We start from the raw sequence: 11,463 nt of genomic DNA, 5'->3' as shown, positions 1-11,463 counted from the left end.
GTGCGTGTGTGTACACAATTTTGAGCGTGTGGAGAGGCTCTGTGTTTGCGTGGTTTTGTGACTGGGCAATTTTGTCTGATTGTGTGTGTGGGTCTGGTTGTGTGTGTGGATAATTATGTGCGTGTGTCTGCGCCTGAGAGTGCGTGTGTGCGTGGAAGTGAATGTATGTGTTTGCGTGTGAGAGTGCGCGTGTTTGCGTGTGTGTGCGCGCGTGTGCGAGAGAGAGAGTGTGTGTGTGTGTGTGTGGATAACTGTGTGTGAGAGAGGGAGTGAGTGTATGTGTTTGGGTGTGAGTGTGTAAGTGTTGGATAATTGTGTGTGAGAGGAGTGAGTGTATGTGTTTGGGTGTGAGTGTGTAAGTGTGTGAGTGTGAGAGAGTGTGTGTGTGTGTGTGTATTTGTGTGGATAATTGTGTGTGAGAGGGAGTGAGTGCATGTGTTTGGGTCTGAGTATGTAAGTGTGTGAGTGTGAGAGTGTGTGTGTTTGTATGGATAATTGAGTGTGAGAGAGGGAGTGAGTGTATGTGTTTGGGTGTGAGTGTGTGTGTGTGTGAGAGAGAGTGTGTGTTTGTGTGTGTGTGTGTGTTTGTGTGAATAATTAAGTGTGAGAGAGGGCGTGAGTATGTGTTTGGGTGTGAGTGTGTGTGCGTGCTTGTGTGAATAATTGAGTGTGAGAGAGGGAGTGAGTATGTGTTTGGGTGTGAGTGTGTGTGCGTGCTTGTGTGTAGGAGAGAGTATGTGGGAGAAAAGGGAGTGTGTTTGTGTTTTTGTGTGTGTCTGTGTGAGAGAGTGTGCTGTTGCGTATGAGTGTGTTGGTACCTGTGCACAAATTACTTTCATTGCTCATCAATCTTTGGTCCAGTCTGGAGCCGTGTGTCTCACTTCCCAGCAGCTTTTGAACTGATGCAGGAGTCTGTCCATTCCCCGCTGCTTTGCGAGCTGGTGTTCTGCAGAGAGAGCTCCGCCGAAGCATCGATCAACTCTTTGGGAAAACTCAGCTAATGACTCGGGAACACTTGTGGATGCGAGTTGGATTCTGGAGCCAGTGAACGCTGCTCTCACCTGGAGGAGATGCAGAAAGGCGAGGATAGCAGAGAGCTCTGCTGTGTGGGCTCCGGCTGCTAGCCTCGCCCGGATTATTTCGGCTCTGTGTCTCTACCTCGCTGGATGCTAGCAGCTCGGAGTCTCGCTCACTGGGAGGAGACAGAATGAGAAATTGGATTTTATCGGAGCAACGGCGAAGGGAAGGCGAGACACCCAGGACACCGAGCGTAACCTGGATTCCACCGGGAGCATAGCGCTTGTGGACCGCAATGCTTAGCCCGTGAGGGACTCTCGTCCACTCGAGAGAGGCTCGGGTTAAGGCAGTCAGGCGAGCAGACATTAAACCGGCACAGGACAGCCTGGATCATCTCATTGTAACCCGGGATAAAGGACCCGGCTCCAGGAACTAATTGTCCATTCACACTCTCGGCATAAAACTACAAGCAAAAAGTTAGAGCAAGCAGAGCTCTGAGCCAGCCGGGGAGGTGGATTCGCCGCTGCCCTCGGAGGAGTTTTATTCCGGCTTCCAGTAGTCGTTTTTTTTCACGGGTGGGGGTCGTTTACCTGGATGGTTCCTGGACTAACCAAAGGCCGAAATTAGCTACTGGCATCTGAGCAGATCAGGATTTACTTGGGGAGAGGTGGGAAGGATATTTATCGCCACTTTGACAACAGAGGCCAACTCAAGCCCAAGTGATCCAATCAGAGCCAAGCCAACCTGAATTAATCCAACCCAAATTAACCCAACCCAAACTAATCTCAACCAACCCGAATTAACCCCTCCCAAACCATCCACACCCAACCTAATCGCACCTAACACGAATTAATCCCCCCCAAACCATCCACACCCAAACTAATCTCAACCAACCCAAATTAATCCCTCCAAAACCATCCACACCCAAACTAATCTCAACCAACCCAAATTAATCCCTCCCAAACCATCCACACCCAAACTAATCGCAACCAACCCGAATTACCCCCTCCCAAACCATCCACACCCAAACTAATCTCAACCAACCCAAATTAATCCCTCCCAAACCATCCACACCCAAACTAATCTCAACCAACCCAAATTAATCCCTCCCAAACCATCCACACCCAAACTAATCTCAACCAACCCAAATTAATCCCTCCCAAACCATCCACACCCAAACTAATCTCAACCAACCCAAATTAATCCCTCCAAAACCATCCACACCCAAACTAATCTCAACCAACCCAAATTAATCCCTCCCAAACCATCCACACCCAAACTAATCGCAACCAACCCGAATTACCCCCTCCCAAACCATCCACACCCAAACTAATCTCAGCCAACCCGAATTAACCCCTCCCAAACCATCCAGACCCAAACTAATCTCAACCAACCCAAACTAACCCATCCCAACCCAACCCAAACCAACCCATCCCAACCCAACCCAAACTAACCCACCCCAACCCAACCCAAACTAACCCATCCCAACCCAACCCAAACTAACTCATCCCAACCCAACCCAAACTAACTCATCCCAACCCAACCCAAACTAACCCACCCCAACCCAACCCAAACTAACCCATCCCAACCCAACCCAAACTAACCCATCCCAACCCAACCCAAACTAAGCTAAACCAACCCAAACAAGCCCAACGCAAATAATTGAGCTCAGCTCAGCCCAGGCGCGATTTTCTCTCCCGCAGCCGTTCTCCCGGTTAGAGGGATTCTTCGGTTGTATAATTAATTTGCTTAATTGCTGAATTATTTTAAGGCGTGTGCAGTTTGCGGGAAGCGCGCGACCCTGCGCGTGCCCGCGGCCGGAGTGCCCGGTGCGCTGTGGGTGGGGGGAGGCGGGGATGCGGCGCGCTGGAGCCGGGCTCTGGTGGTCATGAAGCGGCAGAACGTGCGGACTCTCTCCCTGATCCTCTGCATGTTCACCTACCTCCTGGTGGGCGCCGCCGTCTTTGACGCACTCGAGTCCGACTTCGAGATCTCCCGCAAGCGGCTACTCAACTCCAAGCGCATGGAACTGAAGAGCAAGTACGGGATGAGCGAGGAGGACTACAAGGAGCTGGAGTGGGTGGTCCTGCAAGCCGAGCCGCACCGCTCTGGGCACCAATGGAAATTTGCCGGCTCCTTCTACTTTGCCATCACCGTTATCACGACCATAGGTGAGAGAGGGTCAAGCTTTTCTTTTAAAAAACGGGTTTCCACTCACACAGGCGGTGAGAGCAGAGGGATTTCCGGAGCAGAGATCTGGGAATACAACTGGGACTGGGGAGGGGGCAGGAGAGAGAAAGTTTGGCAAAGTAACGTGTGGTCGGAAGTCCTTCTCGACTAATTGGTAGAGATTAACCCCGATACGTCGCCAACCCATTGTGTCAATGCATTCACGGGGATAAGAGAAGGTACAATTGACAGAATCGGATATATTAATGGTCCCAGACACACTCAGCTTCTAATTCCCAATGATATACCACAAAAAGGAACATTATCTTACTTCTAAAGAGGTTCAGAAATATAGCGCCACCAGTCCTAACCTCTCCCGATAAGAACACGGAGCCAACGAGGAGAATGTAGCAATGGCATCCTTATAAGAGTGCGCCGAGGGTGCCAGGGAGAATGGAAAGAGCAGTCATCAGTTACAACATTCGGCAAGTAAGGACAAACTTTTAGCAGGAAAGGGATGGGCCTTAAAAGCTGTCTTTGGAATCCAGGTTTTTCACTTTGTTTCAATTTTGCAGAGAACCCATTCATCGTTAGTTATACCCTGTGGCTCTGGGTAATGCAGAAAACCTCTCTGACATTAGTCTAACGCACAACGCCAGAGCAATATGGTGCTGAGGGTCAGTCCATGAATATTTCAGCTACTCCCAATTTAAGTATCCAATCAGGGAAAGCCAAAGGGTGGACCCGTTCAGAAGAGGGCTGGTATTAAATGGGAGTCAAGTGAGGTCAAGCCATATGGGTCACAAGCCGGAGATCAGGCTAAAACTGACGATGCAGCAGCGGTAGAATGAATCCTGTGGAGGAACATTCAGTGAACAACGAGAGTAGGCATCCCTACAAAATATGGCACCAGACTGGGATTAGTGTAATTCAGACTGTAGGAAAGTGAATACAGTCTCCAACTACTGTGATTCAGACACTGATTCCTCCAGATTAGTCTCCAATTAGTGTAATTCAGACTGGGATTAGTATAGTTCAGTCTGATTGGTGTAATTCAGTCAGGGATTAGTGTAATTAAGTCTGTGATTCATTGCATTCAGTCTGTGATTAGTGAAATTCAGTCTGTGATTGGTTGTATTCAGCGAGGATTAGTGTGATTCCATCTGTGATGACCGTAATTCAGTCAGTGATTCGTGTAATTCAGTTTGTGGGATTAGTGTAATCCAGTTTGAGGGATTAGTGTAATCCAGTTTGTGGGATTAGTGTAATTCAGTCTGTGGGATTAGTGTAATTCAGTCTGTGGGATTAGTGCAATTCAGTCTGTGGGATTAGTGTAATTCAGTCTATGATCAGTATAATTCAGTCTGTGGGATTAGTGTAATTCAGTCTGTGATTAGTGTAATTCGGTCTGTGGGATTAAAGTGTAATTCAGACAGTGATTAGTGTAATTCAGTTTGTGGGATTCGTGTAATCCAGTTTGAGGGATTAGTGTAATCCAGTTTGTGGGATTAGTGTAATTCAGTCTGTGGGGTTAGTGCAATTCAGTCTGTGGGATTAGTGTAATTCAGTCTGTGGGATTAGTGTAATTCAGTCTATGATTAGTATAATTCAGTCTGTGGGATTAGTGTAATTCAGTCTGTGATTAGTATAATTCAGTCTGTGGGATTAGTGTAATTCAGTCTGTGATTAGTGTAATTCGGTCTGTGGGATTAAAGTGTAATTCAGAGAGTGATTAGTGTAATTCAGTCTGTGGGATTAGTGTAATTCAGTCTGTGGGATTAGTGTAGTTCTGTCTGTGGGATTAGTGTAATTCTGTCAGTAATTAGTGTAATTCAGTCTGTGGGATTAGTGTAATTCAGTTTGTGGAATAAATGTAAAGCAGTCTGTTGGATCAGTGTAATTCAGTCTGTGGGATTAATGTAATACAGTCAGTGATTAGTTTAACTCGGTCTGAGGGATTAGTGTAATTCAGTCAGTGGGATTAGTGCAATTCAGTCTGTGGGATTAGAGTAATTCAGTCTGTTGGATTAGTGTAATTCAGTCTGTGGGATTAATGTAATACAGTCTGTGGGATTAGTGTAATTCAGTCTGTGGGATTAATGTAATACAGTCAGTGATTAGTTTAACTCGGTCTGAGGGATTAGTGTAATTCAGTCAGTGGGATTAGTGCAATTCAGTCTGTGGGATTAGAGTAATTCAGTCTGTTGGATTAGTGTAATTCAGTCTGTGGGATTAATGTAATACAGTCTGTGGGATTAGTGTAATTCAGTCTGTGGGATTAGTGTAATTCAGTTTGTGGAATAAATGTAAAGCAGTCTGTTGGATCAGTGTAATTCAGTCTGTGGGATTAATGTAATACAGTCAGTGATTAGTTTAACTCGGTCTGAGGGATAAGTATAATTCCGTCTGTGGGATTAGTGCAATTCAGTCTGTGGGATTAGTGCAATTCAGTCTGTGGGATTAGTGTAATTCAGTCTGTTGGATTAGTGTAATTCAGTCTGTGGGATTAATGTAATACAGTCAGTGATTAGTTTAACTCGGTCTGAGGGATAAGTATAATTCCGTCTGTGGGATTAGTGCAATTCAGTCTGTGGGATTAGTGTAATTCAGTCTGTGGTATTAGTGTAATTCAGTCTATGATTAGTGTAATTCAGTCCGTGGGATTAGTGCAAATCAGTCTGTGGGATTAGTGTAATTCAGTCTGTGGGATTAGTGCAATTCAGTCCGTGGGATTAGTGTAATTCAGGCTGTGGAATTAGGTTAATTCAGTCTGTGGGATTAGTGTAATTCAGTCAGTGATTAGTGTAATTCAGTCTGTGATGAGTGTAATTCATTCTGTGGGATTAGTGCAATTCAGTCTGTGGGATTAGTGTAATTCAGTCAGTGATTAGTGTAATTCAGTCTGCGGGATTAGTGTAGTTCAGTCTGTGATTAGTGTAATACAATCAGTGATTAGTGTAATTCAGTCAGTGGGATTAGTGTAATTCAGCCTGTGTGGTTAGGGTACTTCAACCTGTGTGGTTAGCGTAATTCAGTCTGTGTGATTAGTCTAATTTAGTCTGTGGGATTAGTGTTATTCAGTCATTTATTAGTGTAATTCAGTCTGTGGGATTAGTGTAATTCACTCTGTGATGGGTGTAATTCAGTCTGTGTGATTAGTGTAATTCAGTCTGTGGGATTAGTGTAATTCATTCTGTCATTGGTGTAATTCAATCTGTGTGATTAGTGTAATACAGTCTGTGTGATTAGTGTAATTCATTCTGTGATTGGTGTAATTCAGTCTGTGTGATTAGTGTAATACAGTCTGTGATTAGTGTAATTCAGTCTGTGTGATTAGTGTAATACAGTCTACGATTAGTGTAGTTCAGTCAGTCTGTTGCATTAGTGTAATTCTGTCAGTGATTAGATTAAGCAGTCTGTGTGATTAGTGTAATTTAGTCTGTGTGATTAGTGTAATTCATTCTGTGGAATTAGTGTAATTCAGTCAGTGATTAGTGTAACTCAGACAGTGGGATTAATGTAATACAGTCAGTGATTATTGTAATTCAGTCTGTGTGATTAGTGTAGTTCAGTCTGTGGGATTAGTGTAATACAGTCTGTGGGATTAGTGTAATACAGTCAGTGATTAGTATAATTCAGTCAGTGATTAATGTAATTAAGACTGTGGGATTAATGTAATTCCGTCTGGGATTAGCGTAATTCAGTCTGTGAGATTAATGTAATTCAGTCAGTGGGATTAGTGTAATTCATTCTGTGATTAGTGTAATTCAGTCAGCAAAGAGTGTAATTCAGTCAATGATTAGTGTAATTCAGTCGATGATTAGTGTAATTCAGTCTGTGATTAGTGTAATTCATTCAGTGGGTTAGTGTAATTCATTCTGTGATTAGTGTAATTCAGTCAGTGATTAGTGTAATTCAGTCTGTGGAAATAGTTTAATTCAGTCTGTGGGATTAATGTAATTTTGTCAAGTGATTAGTGTAATTCAGTCTGTGGGATTAGTGTAATTCAGTCTGTGGGATTTGTGCAATTCAGTCAGTGATTAGTGTAATTCAATCTGTGATGAGTGTAATTCAGTCTGTGGGATTAGTGTAATTCAGTCTGTGCTTAGAGTAATTAAGTCTGTGATGAGTATAATTCAGTCTGTGGGATTAATGTAATTCAGTCTGTGGGATTAGTGTAATTCGGTCTGTGGGATTAGTGTAACTCGGTCTGTGGGATTAGTGTAATTCAGTCTGTGGGATTAGTGTAATTCAGTCAGTGATGAGTGTAATTCAGTCTGTGGGATTAGTGTAATTCAGTCTGTGGGATTAGTTTAATTAAGTCTGTGATTTGTCTAATTCAGTCTGTGGGATTAGTGTAATTCAGTCTGTGATTAGTGCAATTCAGTCTGTGGGATTAGTGCAATTCAGTGTGTGGGATTGTGTAATTCAGTCTGTGATTAGTGTAATTCAATCTGTGGGATTAGTGTAATTCAGTCTGTGGGATTAGTGTAATTCAGTCTGTGATAAGTGTAATTCAGTCTGTGATTAGTGTAATTTAGTCTGTGGGATTAGTGTAATTCAGTCTGTGATGAGTGTAATTCAGTCTGTGGGATTAGTGTAATTCATTCTGTGATTGGTGTAATTCAGTCTGTGTGATTAGTGTAATACAGTCTACGATTAGTGTAGTTCAGTCAGTCTGTTGCATTAGTGTAATTCTGTCAGTGATTAGATTAATGCAGTCTGTGTGATTAGTGTAATTTAGTCTGTGGGATTAGTGTAATTCTTTCTGTGGAATTAGTGTAATTCAGTCAGTGATTAGTGTAACTCAGACAGTGGGATTAATGTAATACAATCAGTGATTATTGTAATTCAGTCTGTGTGATTAGTATAATTCAGTCAGTGATTAGTGTAATTCAGCCTGTGGGATTAATGTAATTCAGTCTGGGATTAGCGTAATTCAGTCTGTGGGATTAATGTAATTCAGTCAGTGGGATTAGTGTAATTCATTCTGTGATTAGTGTAATTCAGTCAGCGAAGAGTGTAATTCAGTCAATAATTAGTGTAATTCAGTCGCTGATTAGTGTAATTCAGTCTGTGATTAGTGTAATTCATTCAGTGGGTTAGTGTAATTCATTCTGTGATTAGTGTAATTCAGTCAGTGATTAGTGTAATTCAGTCTGTGGAAATAGTGTAATTCAGTCTGTGCTTAGAGTAATTAAGTCTGTGATGGGTATAATTCAGTCTGTGGGATTAATGTAATTCAGTCTGTGGGATTAGTGTAATTCGGTCTGTGGGATTAGTGTAACTCGGTCTGTGGGATTAGTGTAATTCAATCTGTGGGATTAGTGTAATTCAGTCAGTGATGAGTGTAATTCAGTCTGTGGGATTAGTGTAATTCAGACTGTGGGATTAGTTTAATTAAGTCTGTGATTTGTCTAATTCAGTCTGTGGGATTAGTGTAATTCAGTCTGTGATTAGTGTAATTCAGTCTGTGGGATTAGTGCAATTCAGTCTGTGGGATTAGTGTAATTCAGTCTGTGATTAGTGTAATTCAATCTGTGGGATTAGTGTAATTCAGTCTGTGGGATTAGTGTAATTCAGTCAGTGATAAGTGTAATTCAGTCTGTGATTAGTGTAATTTAGTCTGTGGGATTAGTGTAATTCAGTCTGTGATGAGTGTAATTCAGTCTGTGGGATCAGTGTAATTCAGTCTGTGATTAGTGTAATTTAGTCTATGGGATTAGTGTAATTCAGTCTGTGATGAATATAATTCAGTCTGTGGGATAAGTGTAATTCAGTCTGTGGGATTAGTGTAATTAAGTCTGTGGGGTTAGTGCAATTCAGTCTGTGGGATTGGTGTAATTCAGTCTGTGGGATTAGTGTAATTCAGTCAGTTATTAGTGTCATTCAGTCAGTGATAAGTGTAATTCAGTCTGTGATTAGTGTAATTTAGTCTGTGGGATTAGTGTAATTCAGTCTGTGATGAGTGTAATTCAGTCTGTGGGATCAGTGTAATTCAGTCTGTGGGATTAGTGTAATTCAGTCTGTGGGATTAGTGTAATTCAGCATTTGGGATTAATGTAATTCAGTCTGGGATTAGTGTAATACAGTCTGTGATTAGTGTAATTCAGTCAGTGATTAGTGTAATTCTGTCAGTGATTAGTGTAACTCAGTCAGTGGGATTAGTGTAATTCAGACAGTGATTAGTGTAATTCAGTCTGTGGGATTAGTGTAATTCAACCTTTGGGATTAATGTAATTCCGTCTGGGATTAGTGTAATACAGTCAGTGATATGTGTAATTCAGTCATTGGGATTAGTGTAATTCAGTCAGTGATTAGTATAATTCAGCCTGTGGGATTAGTGTAATTCAGCCTTTGGGATTAGTGTAATTCAGTCTGTGATGAGTGTAATTCAGTCTGTGGGAATAGTGTAATTCAGTCAGAGATTAGTGTCATTCAGTCAGTGATAAGTGTAATTCCGTCTGTTATTAGTGTAATTTAGTATGTGGGATTAGTGTAATTCAGTCTGTGATGAGTGTAATTCAGTCTGTGGGATCAGTGTAATTCAGTCTGTGATTAGTGTAATTTAGTCTGTGGGATAAGTGTAATTCAGTCTGTGATGAGTGTAATTCAGTCTGTGGGATAAGTGTAATTCAGTCTGTGGGATTAGTGTAATTAAGTCTGTGGGGTTAGTGCAATTCAGTCTGTGGGATTGGTGTAATTCAGTCTGTGGGATTAGTGTAATTCAGTCAGTTATTAGTGTCATTCAGTCAGTGATAAGTGTAATTCAGTCTGTGATTAGTGTAATTTAGTCTGTGGGATTAGTGTAATTCAGTCTGTGATGAGTGTAATTCAGTCTGTGGGATCAGTGTAATTCAGTCTGTGGGATTAGTGTCATTCAGTCTGTGGGATTAGTGTAATTCAGTCTGTGGGATTAGTGTAATTCAGCATTTGGGATTAATGTAATTCAGTCTGGGATTAGTGTAATACAGTCTGTGATTAGTGTAATTCAGTATGTGGGATTTGTGTAATTCAGTCAGTGATTAGTGTAATTCTGTCAGTGATTAGTGTAACTCAGTCAGTGGGCTTAATGTAATACAGTCAGTGATTAATTTAACTCTGTCTGAGGGATTAGCGCAATTCAGTCTGTGGGATCAGTGTAATTCAGTCTGTGGAATTAGTGTAATTCAGTCTGTGGGATTAGTGCAATTCAATCTGTGGGATTGGTGTAATTCAGTCTGCGGGATTAGTGTAATTCAGTCAGTGATTAGTGTCATTCAGTCTATGGGATTAGTGTAATACAGTCTGTGATGAGTGTAATTCAGTCTGTGGGTTTAGTGTAATTCAGACAGTGATTAGTGTAATTCAGTCTGTGGGATTCGTGTAATTCAACCTTTGGGATTAATGTAATTCCGTCTGGGATTAGTGTAATACAGTCAGTGATATGTGTAATTCAGTCATTGGGATTAGTGTAATTCAGTCAGTGATTAGTGTAATTCAGCCTGTGGTTTAGTGTAATTCAGCCTTTGGGATTAATGTAATTCCATCTGGGATTAGTGTAATTCAGTCGGTGATTAGTGTAATTCAGTCAGTGATTAGTGTAATTCAGTCAGTGATGAGTGTAATTTAGTTAGTGATTAGTGTAATTCAATCAGTGGTTAGTGTAATTCAGTCAGTGATCAGTGTAATTCAGTCTGTGATTAGTGTAATTCAGTCTGTGTGATGAGTGTAATTCAGTTTGTGGGATAAGTACAATTCAGTCTGTGCGATTAGTGTAATTCACTCTGTGGGATTAGTGTAATTCAGTGAGTGATTAGTGTAATTCAGTCTGTGAATAGTGTAATTCAGTCTGTGATTAGTGTAACTCAATCAGTGATTAGTGTAATTCAGTCTGTGTGGTTAGTCTAATTTAGTCTGTGGGATTAGTGTAATTCAGTCTGCAGGATTAGTGTAATTCAGTCACTGATTAGTATAATTCAGTCTGTGGGTTAGCGTAATCCAATCTGTGGGATTAGTGTAATTCAATCAGTGATTAGTGTAATTCAGTCTGTAGGATTTGTGTAATTCAGTCTGGGATTAGTGTAATTTAGTCTGTGGGATTGGTGTAATTCAATCTGTGGGATTAGTGTAATTCAGTCTGTGGGATTAGTGTAATTCTGTCTGTGGGATTAGTGCAATTCAGTCAGTGATTAGTGTAATTCAGTCTGTGATGTGTGTAATTCTGTCTGTGGGATTAGTGTAATTCAGTCTGTGGTTAGACTAATTCAGTCTGTGATTAGTGTAATTCAGTCTGTG

General features: G+C 41.6%; 1 protein-coding gene across 1 annotated transcript in view; it reads left to right on the top strand.

Annotated features, from left to right (window-relative positions):
• The first annotated feature begins 2,895 nt into the window (after positions 1–2,895).
• The window catches only part of LOC119969750 (potassium channel subfamily K member 9-like), a 30,269-nt gene continuing 21,701 nt past the window's right edge, over positions 2,896–11,463 (top strand). Inside the window, exon 1 of the mRNA XM_038803794.1 lies at positions 2,896–3,188. Coding sequence (XP_038659722.1) covers positions 2,906–3,188 — 283 coding nt within the window. The 5' untranslated portion in view covers positions 2,896–2,905. The remainder of the gene's footprint in view (positions 3,189–11,463) is intronic.

The sequence above is a fragment of the Scyliorhinus canicula genome, chromosome 7 (genome assembly GCF_902713615.1).
Source record: "Scyliorhinus canicula chromosome 7, sScyCan1.1, whole genome shotgun sequence".
NCBI classification, from domain to species: Eukaryota; Metazoa; Chordata; class Chondrichthyes; order Carcharhiniformes; family Scyliorhinidae; genus Scyliorhinus; species Scyliorhinus canicula.
This window is presented reverse-complemented; position numbering and strand designations above follow the sequence as displayed.